The sequence below is a fragment of the Bicyclus anynana genome, chromosome 17 (assembly GCF_947172395.1).
Source record: "Bicyclus anynana chromosome 17, ilBicAnyn1.1, whole genome shotgun sequence".
Taxonomy (NCBI): Eukaryota; Metazoa; Arthropoda; class Insecta; order Lepidoptera; family Nymphalidae; genus Bicyclus; species Bicyclus anynana.
This window is the reverse complement of record NC_069099.1, coordinates 8,270,184-8,287,716: the sequence shown is the minus strand read 5'-3', so window position 1 is coordinate 8,287,716 and position 17,533 is coordinate 8,270,184. Positions and strand designations below refer to the sequence as shown.

Here is a 17,533-nt window from a genome sequence, read left to right as displayed (position 1 = left end):
ACATTTGTAATCTTAGAGCGGTGATTTGACAAAATAAAATCGATTTCGTTTTTTACTTTGCCACAAGGCGATAGCCAGGTCCATTTGCGATTTGCTCGAGCTTTGAAAAATGAGTTCATGACTGATATTTTATGTTCCAATGCGAATTTAATAAGTTTGTCTCCTCTTTCATTTCTCTTCCCGTATCCGAATTTTCCCAAAACAAGGCTTTCGTTATCGTCTATTTTTTTCATCTGGCCAATTTTTGCGTTAAAATCACCGATAACGAGGACGTTTTCTCCTGCCTGGCTTTGAGCTTCCCGAAGAGTTTCATAAAATGAGTTGATTTCTTCATCTGCAGCATTGTGAGTTGGTGCGTATACTTGTATTATTGTAAGCAGTTGGTTGTCGTATTTTAGTTTAAGTAGCGCAACCCGATCTGAAAGCGCTGTGAAACTTGAGATTTTATTTTTATGTTCTTTGTTTATTAAGAACCCAACTCCATATTGGCCAAGTGTTTCACCTTTGTAACAAAAAATGTATTTTTCATGCTCTTCGGTTGCACAACCCATCTTCCTGACTTCTGCCAAGCCGAGTACATCTATTTTGATTTTTTGTAATAGATATGTCAGTTCTATAAACTTTTCTGTTCTTGCTAAAGATCTTACATTGAATGTTCCAATTTTGAGAGTCTGCTGGGGTTGTTTGGTTTTCCTGGTCGATTTTTCTATGATTGTTGGAGGGTTATGGTCTTTTTCCCCCGTGAAATTACACTAAAAAAGAGTAATTAAAACGGCTTCATTTCTATGCGCGATTACACCTTCTGGAGTTTTTTATATTCTGGGAGTCCACGATGGTCCACGCTGGTGCCACGGATTGGCAGACTTCTCAAACGTATACAGTTTAGAATATTCTCTGGTATGCAGGTTTCCTCACGATGTTTTTTCTTCACCGTTTGAGACACGTGATATTTAATTTCTTAAAATACACATTACTGAAAAGTAGGAGGTGCATGCCATGGACCGAGTTTGAACCTATGCCCTCTGAATCAAAAGCAGAGGTCATATGAACTGGGCTACAATGGCCATTACAGCTGTTAATACCCCGGACAGTCGCCTTTACGCACTTTTTGAGAAACGACGGTGTCAAAGGACAGGTCCCAATTGTATATGGAATAAGCCTTTATTCCGAGTGTCAACTAAGCAGAACTAAAAGGCTTAAAACCCAAAATAAAAAAAAATTGGAAGCCGCAATTTTTAAAATTAATTAACTAAAATGTATTTTTTTCATTAGCCGACAACGTTAATTAAGAATTTTTATTATGGCAATTAGCTTGAAACTCACACCCTGACACATTGTCAGGGGTCTTCGTGTAGTAGCATTCATTTATGGCGTTTTTAAAGCAATTTAATTTATTTTGATGCTTCTTTGTCTATGATTCAATGTTTCTTTTTAACTTGTGTCTTATTGACATTAGACAATATTACATGATATGAATTCAATTCCAGGTGTTTTTATTGGCTGTTTTGAACACTTTTACCTGTATTGTCTATGTTTAATTTGTAGACAAGATAAAAAAAATATTTACGGGTTCCAAATATTCTGAAAATTATTTTCTCAACAACAATTTGTATCTTCTATCCGTAAAAAATACTATCGTCCTGTTTAAGAATTATAAATAATAAAGGCCTTTTTTAGGTTATGTCCTTTGGGCTGTTACTGGGATTGTTTTGGAAAAAATAGTCCAATATTTCGTAACTCGATTCACGACTCGAATTTATATCCGAAAGAACATGGATTACTAGTGCACGAAAGTCCAACAGGCAGTTCAAACTGTATCAAGCATACTCGTAAAACTGCTTAAGCTATTTAGTAAATACAGTTCGCTTTTCCACTAATTTTATTTCACAGCTAATTCAAAATTTATAGTTGCAAAGTATTTGCACTTTCACAGTGTAAAAGAAGCTTTCTCTAGACCCCACTCCGTATTCTTAACTTAACCACTTTGCTGTAGTTTTATGCATTTTCCGTGCAAATGTTTTCAATATGCAGTAAAGTAAAATTAAGCTCGCAGCTCTGACATCAGCCAATTACCATTTTAAATTGTTTATGTCGTCATTTTCTCTTTTCGGATTAAAAGATTTCACTTAGGGCCTGGCTATTTACAGCCTGTATCAGGTAGATTTTTATGCTAAATTTTACTATGAGTGTGCTTTGAATTTGGTGATGATAACTGGAACATTAAATTATAGTGTCGATACAGAAGGATAAATAATATATATCGATATAACATAAATAAGTGAAAAAGAGTTAATATATTATTTTAAAGGACGGTTTTACCACTTTCTGTGTGAAAACTTCAGATAACTAAATTGTCTATTTTATCACAATTTAATTTTTTTAAATAACATAGACAAAAGTTGCGCATAAGCAACCCGACATAGCGCAGAACACAAAGCAATTGAGCTATTTTTAAACGGGCAAAAAAAACAAAAGATTTTTGTAGAAACAAAATCTTACTGTGCAGTTATACACCAAAGACCAGTTAAAGTTACGTGTATGTAAATATCAAAGATTAATTAAAAATTCACGAATGCAACATTGAACAAAACATAATTTATTGTAATTTGATAGACCATTAGATATTCATATAAAATGTGTTATTTTCCAAACCAACAATAAATAAGTATACCGCAAAAGTTTACAGACGTCATAATATTGGAATTGTTAACAATTTCGATGTAGAAATTCCCATAATAATTCGTATTACGATGTCAATACGTCGAAACATGTAACCGCCGACCAATTGGTCAGAGCTGTGAGTTTCACAAGTCCCGCAATATTTAGCTATTTGCGGTACAGCTTATTACACCGCAAACTAATAATGTTGTTGCGGCTTTATATTGGAGTTTAATTAAATTTTTCATATAAATAAGGTCTAGTTTTCACCGGGAGCGTTGTCTGCGCGAATTTTGGTTGTTTTACCCGACTGGCGAGTGGCAACATATTTTTTAACGGCCTCCGTGGCTCCTGGGTTTGATCCCCGGCTGGGCCGATTGAGGTTTTCTTAATTGATCCAGCTCTGGCTGGCTGGCTTCGGCGGCGGCTAGTTACCACCCTACCGACGAAGACGTACCACCAAGCGATTTAGCGTTTCGGTACGATGTCGTGTAGAAACCGAAAAGGGGTGTGGATTTTCATTTTAATCCTAACAAGTTAGCCCGCTTCCATCTTAGACTGCATCATCACTTACCATCAGGTGAGATTGTAGTCAAGGGTTAATTTGTAGAGAATAAAATTTTACTAGTATGTTTATGTCTATGTCCTAATAATATAATAATATAATAATAATAATAATAATAATAATATAATATAATAATATAATATAATATGTCTGTTTATGTCCTAATAAGTTCCTAAGCCTAAGGTTGCCTGGAAGAGATCGCTACTAAGCGATAAGGCCGCCTTTTGTATTCTACTTTTTCTTGTGTTTCTGTTTTGCTTGTTTTCTTTTATTTTTGTGGTGTACAAATAAAGAGTATTAAATAAATAAATAAAAATATGTCTCTTTTACACACTCTACAACCACAACCAAAACCGTTTGACAAGCGTCTTTGTCTTCATCTCAGTTGTATAAGTAACATTCAGGGATTTTCACATCCGTGAATGTTACTAATACAATTTTATGATACAATAATATAATGGACTAAACGCATGTAACCTCCATACCCCCCTTAATCTGTAAAAGCTGAAATGTTTCAAAATTCATTTATAGGCTCAGTTTACAAGCACTTTTCAAATGTCAGTTGACTATTTGTACCATCGGTTCGGAAGGCAGGGAGTTTTTCAGCTCAGCCCATAATGCTCCTACCATAAGTGAGTGAAGGCTCAATTTAATTAAAAAATGTTTCATAAATTATTTATTTAAGTATGTAGTTTGTAAAATAATTAATTTCAGTCGCAAAATGACGGTCTAACAAAAGTATAATGATAATATGTAAAAGAGACAAAATAGCTAAATGGATCTCAGCTTCTGAGCATTATGTTAATTTCGGGGTTCCATGAATATTCATCCCCTAGATACTCATTACAGGAGGCCTTTTAGAAGTATCAGAAACATTCCGGATCATGGAAAATTAATTTTTTTTCGTATTTCAAACTTTGTTGTAGAAAGATTGCTTCAACTTTTTACTAGTAACAAATTTTTAACTGTTTACAGATTTTTACCCATGTTTCACAATTTCAAAATATTTTAGATCTTTGACATTTGAACGGTGTCTGTGATATCTTCAGCTTTTCAGCAATATCCCTTTACAATTATTTCGTTATATATATTAAGTAAGTCAATTAAAAAAAAAAAAAAACAAAATTGTTGACTTGGCATTTAATGAAGTGCTTTTGCAAACTTCTTGTTAGGTCTTCGCAGCTGCTGAGCTAGTAATCAAAAGAAATATTAATGAGTTAGCCCCTCACTATAATCTCACCTGATGGTAAGTGATGATGCAATCTAAGATGTAAGTGGGCTAACTAGTTAGGATTAGGGTGAAAATCCACACCCCTTTCGGTTTCTACACGACATCGTATTGGAACGCTTAATCACTTGACGGTACGACATTGCCGGTAGGGTAGTAACAATCCACGGCCGACGCTAAAAAAAGATGAAGCGTTTTGCAAAAGATAAAGGTAATTTTCTAATTTTATATTCTCATATTATGTCTTCTTTTTCCATTCACTTCTGTCAATCGTCAGCTCAGCAATAACTTCTTTTATACACATAATGCCGTGATAGCCCAGTGGATATGACCTCTGCCTACGATTTCGGAGGGTGTAGGTTTGAATCCGGTCCGGGGCGTGCACCTTCGACTTTTAAGTTGTGTGCATTTTAAGAAATTTTTCGTGTGTGAAGTCTGCCAATCTGCAGTGGGCCCGCGTGGTGGACTATTTGGCCTAACCCCTTTCATTCTGAGAGGAGACTCCAGCTCAGCAGTGAGCCGAATATAGGTTGATAATGATGTTGATGACACACATAATATTATCTTCTTTTACACACTTTTATAACTCTCTATTACTCCTCAGCTTTTCTGTCACTGGTGTCACCTTCAGACTTCTTTTTAAATATACTAACGCATTCCTTAGACTAATAACTTATAGACCCGCAATCACTAACAATTTTTCACTCCAAACGTAAGCCACTTCTATAACTATGTGAGCGTAAGAGCTTTTCGCTGACACGCACACAAGCGTATCATAACGTAGCGATCCGTCAAGGGCTCCCATTTCGGGGCACATAAAACGGCTTACGAATCCTGCGACTACACACTATCTATGTTTTATAAATCTATGACTCATTCCATAGTTTATCCATTCCATTGTCACATCACACATACATCTCAACATGCACATATTGTTCAATGTTTGTTTTTTTCGATTAATTAATCTTGCAAACATTGAAAAATTTAATCGAACACCATACAATCTATCACAAAATTCAAACAAAATGTATATTGAAAAATGCTTTTTAAAAGCTTAATGCTAACTATCTATATTATAAGCTTTAATGCTAACTATCTACTGTAATACAAAAGCAAAGCAATTTAGATTTGAATAGTTTCATAACTGAATTAAATTTTATATTGACATTTTTGTTTATTTTTGAAATATTGCATAGAAATAAACTATTTGACCGCTTCAGTATTACTATTTAGTATTCATAGTTTTATTTTATTTTTTTGCTTCTGCACATTGAATGCTTTTATTTAAAACAGTAATTGAAATAAATACTGTTTTTAACACATTTTGGATTTTCGCTCGGAAGCTGCTTGTCTATTTAACGTGAAATATTTTTTTGTTAGAAATTTTGCAAAAATTTAACCGTTTTTTTAAATAAGTAAAATATTTCAACAACTATGTGTCGAAATATTTAAGATAACCCGCAAAGAGCAGAAACAGAAAAGACAACGTATTCAATTCGTAAAAATCAGTACCCTCATGGCTTTCACAATTTTTTTAAACAAAAATATAATATCCGGAATATCTGGTCCGAGATCCGTAGAACATTTTTTACAACTAATTACTATCAAAAAATTTTTTGTGAGTCATATCGATGAGAAGATCAACTTTTTTATTTACGAAAATTCTTGATTCTGGTACCTAACTGAGTTACCAGGAAATAAAATTTTCTGAGCACACAATTTGTAGGACATTTCGGCAGGTAAGTTGCATAACTATTAATTAAGCAACAGTAAAAATCATGATTGACGTGTGTTGGTTTCGATCGGCATAATGCACATCGCGACACACGTCAACACGATCAGTTTTATCAGCTGTGAAGCCGTTAGCGCTGCAGGCATGTGAGCTTACTTGATCATCAGTGGCAGATATAATGTTAAGTTCATTTAGGACCACTATCCGATGTTAGTAACAACGGGCTCTTCGAGGCAAGAGACGCCACGAACTTCCCAACTCTGGGCAGAGAATTTATCTTTCTCTAATTCTTGGAAGAAAGGAAAACTCAGTATCATAGCTCGACCCAGGATTCGAACCCAAGACCTCGAGATCCAAAACCACATAGTCTAACCGCTGGACCAACGAGGCAATTGGAGAATTAAATTATATTAAATTTCTTTGTAAAACTGACTAACCTCAAAATAATATAAAAGGCTGAAAAGTACACTGAAATAAAAATATGAAAGTAATTAAAAAGTAACATAAAGAAAAGAGGATTTTAAAATAATTATTTCTCACGTTGGGAGCGTTATTGCTGCTCCACGTTTTTATAATTCACAGCCTCTTAGCCTTGGAAGTTGAAACTGATTTACAGACAGGCTTTTCTGGAAACGTCAAGCGAATAATTTATTTCTAAACGTTACGAAATTTCAGACAAATGCCGTCGTAAGTTACTTTTTTAACAAGATTATCTGAAACAGTCTCCAGTGTATACAATACTGCTTACGCCTAATTGAAAAATTTGTATCTGTTTTTAAGAAAATTACGTGCATTTTTGAAGAATATTTAGATTGGTAGGGAGAACAACACGAGCAGAGAATCATCAAGGAATTCCTTAACCCTACATCCAGTAGTCACAAGTCCTGGACTTTGCTTGGTGTTTTTCTCTTTACGCGATGGACCCGGCACCTGCACGTTGAATCCATGGAATGCTAAGATATTCGTCTCATATTTTTGAATATGACCAATATTCCAAAATTATATTTAAATATTAATAAATATTCCAATATTTTCAAATTATTTGAAAAAAACTGTTTATGAGTGGATACGTCAATATTTGTGTTTTTCTATAGCCAAAGAAACATACATAACATACTTACTCGTACATAATATATACGTGGGTTTAAATACTGTCGGTTCCGCAATTTTATATATATTATGTTTATTTTTAACATCAATTAGCAACCAATTAACCTAAAATGAGAAACACTATTCATTAAATATAATTGTCTCATTGGCAATTTTGCTTTGGCATAGACATTTTTTTTTTTTTTTTTTTTATGGTTTCAGACCACAGATTAAACATACCGGCCGCCATGGAGAAATTATGACTGAACACAGGCATAAATTTGTCCATAAAGCTTGCAACATACATTGGAGACTAAAGAAATACATTTCTATTATTTTTACAAACCAAAAAATGAGTTGTGGACTGTATTATTCATACTAAAATAGGTCTGGTACCTTTTGCAACACAAATTCTATCCAGAAAACTAAAGTAAACTATTAAACTAAACAAAGTAACATTTTAACAAAGTAAATTACAATATACATAAAAAATTGTATTACTAATTAGGTATGGAAACCTTAGCAAAATATTTTAACAATAAGTTGCATAATTAATTAAGTCTAAGTATGTTCCATTTATTATGTGAACAACAAGCTGTGGTTCATATATAAGTGATGAACCTTAAAAAAAATCAAAGTTTACAAACAAATTAAAACTTTACTCTACTTTATAAAGAACAAATAAGAAACTATAGTAATGCATACATTCTTATACAAATTAAACATTATAATATACTTCTACCATATTAGTAATTTTTTATATTTAGTTTTTTAAGTAATTACAACCAATACATATAGATTACAACCTTCATGTTGGTAATAAATGCCTTAAGAAAGATGTTTTACATTTGTGTAATTAGTTTTAAGACACAGTTATATTAACTACATACCAATTTAATAAACATTTATCAAATAAATGTAAAAAATGGGATTTAATAAAGTTAATTGAATAATGAGTATGACCATCTTTCTGCTTATCCCTCAGAAAAGAAGAAGATGACCATCTTATTGATATTATTTATTTATCATTAAACTGTGACTGGCAAAATACAAAGTTTTGACACGGGTCTTTTAAATACAGAATCCTTGCACTTAAGAGTCACCACACGGGTCAAGTTGTCTTGTCCCGGATGCTTCTCCAAGATTCTACCATACAACCATCTAGATGGTGGAAGATCATTTTCCATCACAAGCACTACATCACCTATATTTGGTTCAGGTGTGACCTTTGACCATTTGTATCGATGCATAAATTGAGTGAGATATTCTTGTGACCATCTACGCCAAAAATGCTGTACCAAACGCTGAGTAAATTGCCACCGTTTAAGGCTAGTGACGTTAGAATTTTCATAATTAGTGTCAGGAGCAAGGATTAAAGGTTCTCCTATCAAAAAATGACCTGGGGTAAGTGGAAAGGGGTTTTTTGGGTCATCGCTTAACTGAGATATAGGTCTTGAATTTAGACATGCTTCTACCTGTGCCAGGACTGTTACCATCTCTTCATAGGTAAGTGTAGCATTCCCAATTGTTCGTTTCAAGTGATTTTTTGTAGATTTAATGCCGGCTTCCCACAATCCTCCAAAATTGGGTGCATGGGGTGGAATAAACTGCCAATTTGTTCCATTGGTTGATAACCAATCTGCAATTTCAATTGCCACAGTTGATTTTTCTTCCGCTAACAAATTCTTCAACTCTTTGGAAGCACCAACAAAATTTGAGGCATTATCACTGTACAAGGTTTTACAAATTCCACGGCGTCCCACAAAACGCTTATAAGCTGCCAAAAATCCTTGACTGGTCAAATCGGTTACTGCTTCCAAATGAATTGCTCGGGTTGCCATACAAATAAACAAACAAATGTACCCCTTATATGATTTATGACCTCTACCCTTAGATGTTCTGAGGTATACAGGCCCTGCATAATCCAAACCACTTTCATAGAAGGGTCTATTTACTGTTACTCTGGCCTTGGGCAATTGCCCCATAAGTTGTTCTCGTTTTTGAGCTGCATATCGTACACACTGAACACATTTTCTTATATAAAACTTCACCCGATTTTTTACATCCAGGATCCAGTATTTTAATCTTAAGTAGTTTACCATTACTTGCATACCTCCATGCAGAGTTTTATCATGTGCATCTGCAATTATAAGATCAGTAAGATGTGCTTTAGCAGGAAATATTATTGGATGCTTTTGGTATTCCTCTATTTCAGCATTTTCCAATCGACCCCCAACTTTCAAGATTCCTGAATTGTCCAGATACGGAGTAAGAGAGGTAAGTTTACTTTTTCTATTAATTTTGCCTTCCTTTTTTAAATCTTCTATCTCCTTTCCAAAATATTGAACTTGCATCTGTCGAATGCAGATTAAGAGTGCCTCATTTATTTCTTCTGCTCTCAACCATTTGGTTTTTTGGATTTGTTTTTGAGGTAGCCATCTCCTACATAAGGCAATTACTCTTACAAGTCTTCTTAGTGTTCCAAATCTCAACAACATATTCTCATGATCTCTAACAACTGCATGATGAGCCGGTTTTGCCTTTTCTTCAATGGTTGTTTCATAGGACTTATTGTTATCCAACAGAATCTCTTTATTTTGTAACCACATAGGTCCTTCTTTCCACAATCTTAGATCCTTTAATTCAGAGGGTTTAACTCCTCGAGATGCACAATCTGCTGGATTATCTTTCGATTGTACATGTCCCCAACAGGATCTATCAAAATGAGTAATAATTTCTGACACTCGATTTGCTATAAATGTTTTCCACCTTCCAGGATGACTGCTCAACCAGGCAAGTACTACCGTTGAGTCAGTCCATGCCTTTATATTTTCCCTTGGTGTATTTAAAACCTCTGATACCTCCTTCAACAGTTTAGCCAAGAGAACGGCTCCACAGAGCTCTAGTCTGGGAATTGACACTTGCTTTATTGGAGCAACTTTAGTTTTAGAGGTTACTAAAGCAACATGCACATTTTTATGTTCATCAATAACTCGAACATATATTACAGCTGAATATGCTTTGTTGGAAGCGTCACTAAAACCATGCAACTGCACACATGTGTCACCCTTACTGGTATGTATCCATCTTGGAATTATAAATTTCATAAATTCATTAAGTTCGTTTCTATAACTATTCCATTCTTTTAATAGACTAGGTGTGAGCTCTTGGTCCCACTCGATACCACTTAGCCATATTTTCTGAATAAGTATTTTTGCAATGATTATTGATGGGGCTAACCAACCGAGTGGGTCGAAGAGTCTTGAAATTTCTGATATAACCTTTCTTTTTGTTACAGGTCCAGAAGATTCAGGAAGCTGCACACTATATTGGAAACTATCTGAGATTCGGTCCCAGGTAAGTCCCAAAATTTTAAATATACTGTCAGTTTTAATTTCCAGTTCCTCGATTCCTTTTTCTCGCATTCCCTTTAGCAACTCATCATTATTGCTGGACCACTTTTTTAATATGAAGCCTCCCTTCCTTAAAATTTCCTTTATTTCTTGGTGAAGTTGTTTTCCTTCTTCAATATTTTGGCAGCCACTCAGCAAATCATCCATATAAAAATCTTGTAAGATTATTTCAGATGCTGCTGGGAAATTGCTTCCTTCATCACGTGCAAGTTGCTGCAGTGTTCTAACAGCTAAATATGGAGCTGACGCAGTTCCAAAGGTGACCGTGAGTAATCTATAACTTTTTATTACAGATTCTGGATTGGTTATATCTCTCCACCAAATACGTTGGAAATTTACATCTTCCTTGCTCACTTTTACTTGCCTATACATTTTCTCTATGTCGGCAACAAGGCATATTGGGTTACCACGCCAGCGCATGATCAAGGTACGCAAGTCATCTTGCAGGGTAGGTCCAATCATCAAATTGCTGTTTAATGATTCCCCATTTTTATCCCTACATGAGGCGTCATAGACAACCCGTACTTTAGTTGTATCCTTCTCTTCCCGAATCACACAGTGGTGTGGAAGATAAACTGCTTCAGGTTCATCCTCTTCATTATTAGGTACAACTTCTAGATGACCTAAATCTAGATAATCTTGTATTACATTGCTATACTCCTTTTGCAATTTTTTATTTTTTGACAATCTTTTTTCCAGCATGTCAAATCTTTTTAAAGCAATTTCTTTACTGTTACCATACTTGCATGGTGGGTTGCTGGACTTAAAGGGTAACTTCACAATGTATCTTCCATTTTCATCTCTTTTAGTTGTATTTTTAAACATTTCTTCACATTTTATTTCTTCTTCAGTTAACAACCTTTTTTTGTTTTCTTTTGGTTCAGCTTCTATTTCCCAAAACTTCTGCAATAAATCCCTTTCAGATATTTCAGTGTGCATACTGATAATTGAAGTGCAACATGTCTGTGAACTGCTTATATTGCTGTTCCCAACCTGGCCGGAGACTATCCACCCCAATGTTGTATTTTGGGCCATTGGATAGCCTGGCGGACCCTTTAATATTCCATTGATTAACACTTGTCCATAGACATCCGCACCTAACAAAATATCAATCTTATTAGGTGCATGAAATAATGGATCCGCTAGTTTTAACTTTGACAACTCTTCCCATGCTTGCAATACCACCTGTTTTTCAGGAAGGAAAGAAGTTAGTCTTTTTAATACATGTGCCTTAACAGTTATGTTATATGAAGGATCTTGGAGTGATTGTAACTTCAATAAAACTACAGCCTTAGATACTACTGACCCTTGCTGATCACCACCGAGTCCTATCACATTACTTTCAGTATATATTTTATTCAACTTCAGAAGCTGCACGGTTGCCTCTGTGATAAAGGATGCTTGAGATCCTTGATCTAATAATGCTCTTACAATAATACTATAATTGTTTCTCACCTGGACCTTAACTAAGGCCGTTGCCAATAACACTTGACAATGAATATTTGAGAAACAAGTTACAATATTGCTCAACTTAACTTCCTTTGGTTCTACGGTACTACTACTTTGTGCCAGTGCTTGTGATTTCAAATGACCTTCTCGTGTCTCTGCACCCGTAGGATGCAGCAATGAATGATGTCGCTTATTACAAATTTTACACTTAATAGGCAGACGGCAAGCGAAAACAGAGTGGTTACTATGGAGGCATCCAAAACATAAACGTTGATTTTTAACAAATTCACGCCGTGACTCAACAGATTCTTGTGCAAATTTTTTACAATTAGCCAATTTATGATTATCTTGACAAAAACCACAAGATTGAATTTTATTATTCACTACATGCAAATTTTTGACAGTATGACTCCTTGAGCCTTTAGAATTTTTATTCTCCAAGAACTCCAAAGAGCGAAATCTTTGTTCTAGGAATTCCTTAAAATTTTTAAACGTAGGAATGTCCTCCGATGAATCACTTAATCTAACCTCCCATAGTTTTCTAGATTCAGTGTCTAACTTTAAACAAAGAATATAAATTACAATAACATTCCAATGCTCTGTATTAATACCTAAATTATCTAAAGCACACAAACATTCATTACTTGTATCTAAAAGCTCCTTTAATGATGATGCAGACTCAGTTGTTACATTTCTTTGGCTCATGAACCTTTTCAGTATACCATCTGCCAAGTATCTTTTATTGTTGTACCTCCTATCTAATTGGTCCCAACACATTTGGTAATTTTGTGATGTTACAGGTATGTGTCTTAGCAACTGCTCTGCCTCCCCTGATATGTGCGTCTTTAGGTAATGTAATTTTTGAACTTCGTCAATTTTAGAATTACTGTGAATTAAGGACCTGAATAAGTCCCTAAAACTTAACCATTCGTTATAATTTCCTGAAAATATAGGTATGGATATTTGAGGCAGCTTGACACTTGTGCCTTCTTTAATATCCAAACCCTGGGAAGCACTACCACTAGGCCTATATTCACTAGATTTTTTTAAAATTTGTTTTAGTTCAGATTTATAATCAATATATAACTCTTCAGCCCTTTCATATAGTTCACTCGAAAAATATTGATAGGTTTTCAATTCATCAGTTGCTAATTCCACAATTTTGGTATGATTGTTCATAAATGTTGTAAACTGACATTCTAAACTGTCCAACCGAGCTTCTACGTATGTTTCTGTTAATCTAGTTTTTGGACTCTTTTTAAAGTTCACTTGAGCTTTTTCGATATTGTTAATTAAATTGGATTGCACTCTGTAGAGAGCCTCCATCTTGTTTTATCACTCACTGACACACTATGACTATGAAACCGCTTCAACAAACCCGATGTCCCGAGTCGCCGCCACCGGCAGCAGACCTGCCACCTCTCGTACCGTCTCTCAGACACGAAGGCCGAACACGATGCTCCGTCGCGCCTCGCCCGTAGGACTCCGCTGGGTGCAGCTTGGCGTGGCTTGTATACCGCTTGCTCAATGCGCCTTGACGTCGACCACGAGGCAATTTGTAGTTGTACTTCTCGTGTTTTATTGCGTATCCGGCACGAAGACCAAATTTATGTTAAGTCTTTCTTTAACCATTACAAAAATAACAAATTTATGTTATAAGACTTTCTTTATTAGTACAACTAAATACCATTACAGAAATAAGAAAAAAGGTTATCGCTAGTGTTAAGTCGAGTCAATGTCTCATTGGCAATTTTGCTTTGGCATAGACATTTTTTTTTTTTTTTTTTTTTTTTTTTTTTTTTATGGTTTCAGACCACAGATTAAACAATAATTTGTACCTACTTATATAATTGTGTAAATTAAATTTTTGTAAATTTCTTAATTTACAGAAATCTACGTACGTATTTTATTCGCTAACAACAAAGTTAAAAATAGAAAATTATATACTCGTACGTATGTATCTATGTGTGTAGGTATGTATATTTCTTAAGAGGTAATTGAGATTGCACTAACACATGTATATCCTTTGAAACAGATAGATAAGCGACTCCGCGATAATATATTATATTCCGGTTTCCGAAACATGACACTAAATCTTAGCACACATTTAGGACAGTGGCACTCGTAATATAAAACATGGCACCACATTCTGAGATTTATATCAAGGGACGTAGGGACCAAAATAATTTGTAGCAGCGATGATTATAATCTAGATTATGCAGTTTGTAACTCCACACACGCGCCGAGTTTCGCTTAATGACGGTGATGTAGGCAATTACCTCTCTCAAGTTTTATCTAACTTTAGCATGAAGTGATTTAGAGTGATATACGCTCACTAGATTGTAGGGCCACTTTTAGTTATTAAACTGTGTGCCTAGTGGGAGTTTTCAATATTTTCACTACCACGTTGATGTAAAGGTGAATTTATATGGAATGAAAAAGTTGTGCAGTATTGCCATTAGATGGCTCTGTTTCAATTCCTTAGAAAATCGCGTTTACGTTTACTCGATAGTAACAGTATCAAACTGCCACTAGGCCCTCTGATAGACTTTCGGTAATGGACACTGATGGATTAGACATGCAAAATTATCGTAACTTATGAAGTATCCATACTAACAAAATATGTCTATGACAGCCCCAGGCATTTATAATATTAATGCCTGGGGCTGTCATAGACATATTTTGTTCTGTGGTGCCTACGTACCTATGTGGGTACAACAATACATACAATGGCCGGGGATCAAAGCCTAGACCACTTAGTTTGAGTACAAACCCTATAACAAAGGAGCTATTAAATTTTATCTTACATTGCAAAAAATGCTTCTTCAAACAGTTGTTATTTTTTAATTATTTCTAATCATTACTGTCTATCTATTGAATTTATATGAAAAATCAAGAAAAGCCATAAAAGTTTACCATATTTTCTCAAAGAAGTGAATTTGCGAGTAAAGTAAAATAACTTATATTTTCAGTTAGAAATGTAGTTCGTAACATTTTCAAAGTTACCGACTAAAATTTTACTCGGAATTCAGAAACTGTACCAAAATTTAACAATCTTCACGACCGTAGATGGAAAAGGCTTCGTGGTTAGGACATCGCTTAGTAATTAACATCCCTACCAGGCTATGTTTTAAATAAATAAATAAACTTACACAATACACACATTACTACTTAGCCCCAAACTAAGCGTATAGCAAACCTGCATACCAGAGAATTTTCTTAATTATCTGCGTGTGTGAAGTCTGCCAATTCGCATTGGGCCAGTGTGGAGGATTTTGGAGAGTCCAAACCACAGGGAGTAAACGCGCAAATAAAACACGTAATTATTGTTATGTAGAGGTGCGATCGCTTCAGGCTTCGGGAGTGAAGTGTGTGATTGATACATGGGGTGCTTTATTATATAGAGTTTGAAGCGTCCGCATTCCCTTATCTTTATTGCAGTAATAGTGTACAATACAAAAGAGACAGAGTTACATGTCTAAAGGAGATAGTAATACAATCAGAACGAGATAACAATATTGTGAGAATAGTACAATAGACATACATCAGAAAGAGACAGTTAATATTAGAGTAGTAAAGCAATATAGAATATGATGGTTAAACATATAACAACAATACATGGTTATAACATAGTAAAGTAAAGATATTTTAGTACACTATCAGATAATCTACATCGGCATGCATTTATATGCAATAATTATTGCTCTTATAACTAATTATCTAAATAGAGATAATTATTAATCACATACAGATATTATGATCAATTACATAGGGTTACATTAGATTAGAAAGTAAGGTTAAAACCTACTAATGGAGTAATCTAATATATACTTAATATTAACTATATTCTAAGCGGATATATTAAATATGTACAAAGTATCGTCAACTAGAATTAGTGGATTAACAATTCTTAACAGCCAGCGTAGTGGACTATTGGTCTAACCCTTCTCATTTTGAGAAGAAACTCGAGCTCAGCAGTGAATGATACTGATAGTCATATTTTGTGTTCATAAAATCGGGTGCGAGGTGGACAATTTGCAGTCGAAGTGGGCGTACGCCGCGCCGCGGTGTTTGGGTAGTTGAGCTGTCAAATGGCTATGGTACTCGTAGGAGCATAGTCTGACGAACTTTAAGCCTTCGTTAAATGAGGTAAGTCTGGCTTTACCAGTCTCTCGGTCTATATAACTCAATTGAACGTATTTTTCAAAGATTCAAGTTAATTTTAAAGCATCCCATTTAGTATCCAATACAAAAAGATCTCATCCAACAAAATAAGGCGATTCAAACTAGCTATCAAAGGATTCCTTATCACCGACGTGTCGGAGCTTTGAGTGGGCTGAAATTGATTTCTTTCTTTGAAACTAGTCGCTTCGCCTTTAAGAAAAATCCAATTATCCTTTTTATCTCCTTGTATATTTGTTGATGAAATAGCATTTCCTGGAGCCTTGTGCAACAGCCTGAATACATCTTTTAAACTTTTTTTTCTTATTTTCCACTTCAATATTTTTTAAACTTTCATTTTAGGAAATTGTCTATCAAGTGCTTCAAACGATGAAGGAAAAATATTAAAATACTATACAAATTAATTAATTATGGGCCTTATTAGAAGGCTCAAAGTCTTTCAGTGGGCGATAGAGTGAGTTATGCTTGGAGTTTCTCTGCGCGATTGAATCAGAAATGAGGAGATCCGCAGACGAATCAAAGTTACTGGAATAGCTCAGTCAGTCTCGAAGCTGAAGTGGCAATGGGCAGTCCAAATAGTTCTAAGAACCGATGGATATTGGGGTCCCAAGGTGAACCCGCACCGGAAAGTGCAGTGTTGGTTGACCCCCCACTTTATGGACCGAGGACATTAAGATAATTTCAGGATTATGGCGGCTCGAGACCGTTGTGTTTGGAAGTCCATGCAAGATGCCTATGTCCAAGAGTGGACGTCTATCGGCTAATAATGATGGATAAATGATGATATTTAATTAACAGTCGAATATAGAAAGCATTTATCCTTGAAAACATTCATATTGTGAGGGGTTCCCCACTCTGGACTGACTAGTAACTACCAGACACTAAAGGAGAGCCAGTGGATATAATCTCTGCCTCCGATTCCGAAGGATGTGGGTTCGAATTCGGTCCGGGGCATGCACCTCCAACTTTGCAGTTGTGTGCATTTTAAGAAACGATGAAGGAAAACATCGTGAGGAAACCCGCATATGGTAGAATTTTCTTAATTCTCTGCGTATGTGTAGTCTGCCAATCCGCATTGGGCCAGCGTGGTGTACTATTATAGCCTAACCCCTCTTATTCTGAGACTCGAGCAGTGAGCCGAATATGGGTTGATAAAGACTAAAGCTGCGCTTTAGAGGTTTGAATTTATTACATTTTGAATTGCGTTTGATGTATAT

At 35.1% G+C, this 17,533-nt stretch overlaps 2 protein-coding genes across 2 annotated transcripts; one reads left to right on the top strand and one right to left on the bottom strand.

Annotated features, from left to right (window-relative positions):
• Window positions 1-9,937: 9,937 nt before the first annotated feature.
• Window positions 9,938-10,952, top strand: LOC128198928 (uncharacterized). The gene is made up of 4 exons (XM_052886699.1): window positions 9,938-9,967; window positions 10,066-10,347; window positions 10,571-10,629; window positions 10,849-10,952. The coding sequence occupies exons 1-4, from the start codon at window positions 9,938-9,940 to the stop codon at window positions 10,910-10,912; spliced, it is 435 nt and encodes a 144-aa protein (XP_052742659.1). The 3' UTR covers window positions 10,913-10,952.
• A 20-nt stretch (window positions 10,953-10,972) lies between these two features.
• On the bottom strand, window positions 10,973-13,460 carry LOC128198927 (uncharacterized). Its single transcript, XM_052886698.1, has 3 exons — window positions 13,348-13,460; window positions 11,025-13,020; window positions 10,973-10,981 (listed from the first exon to the last, which is right to left on the bottom strand). The coding sequence occupies exons 1-3, from the start codon at window positions 13,458-13,460 to the stop codon at window positions 10,973-10,975; spliced, it is 2,118 nt and encodes a 705-aa protein (XP_052742658.1).
• Between the last annotated feature and the right edge of the window lie 4,073 nt (window positions 13,461-17,533).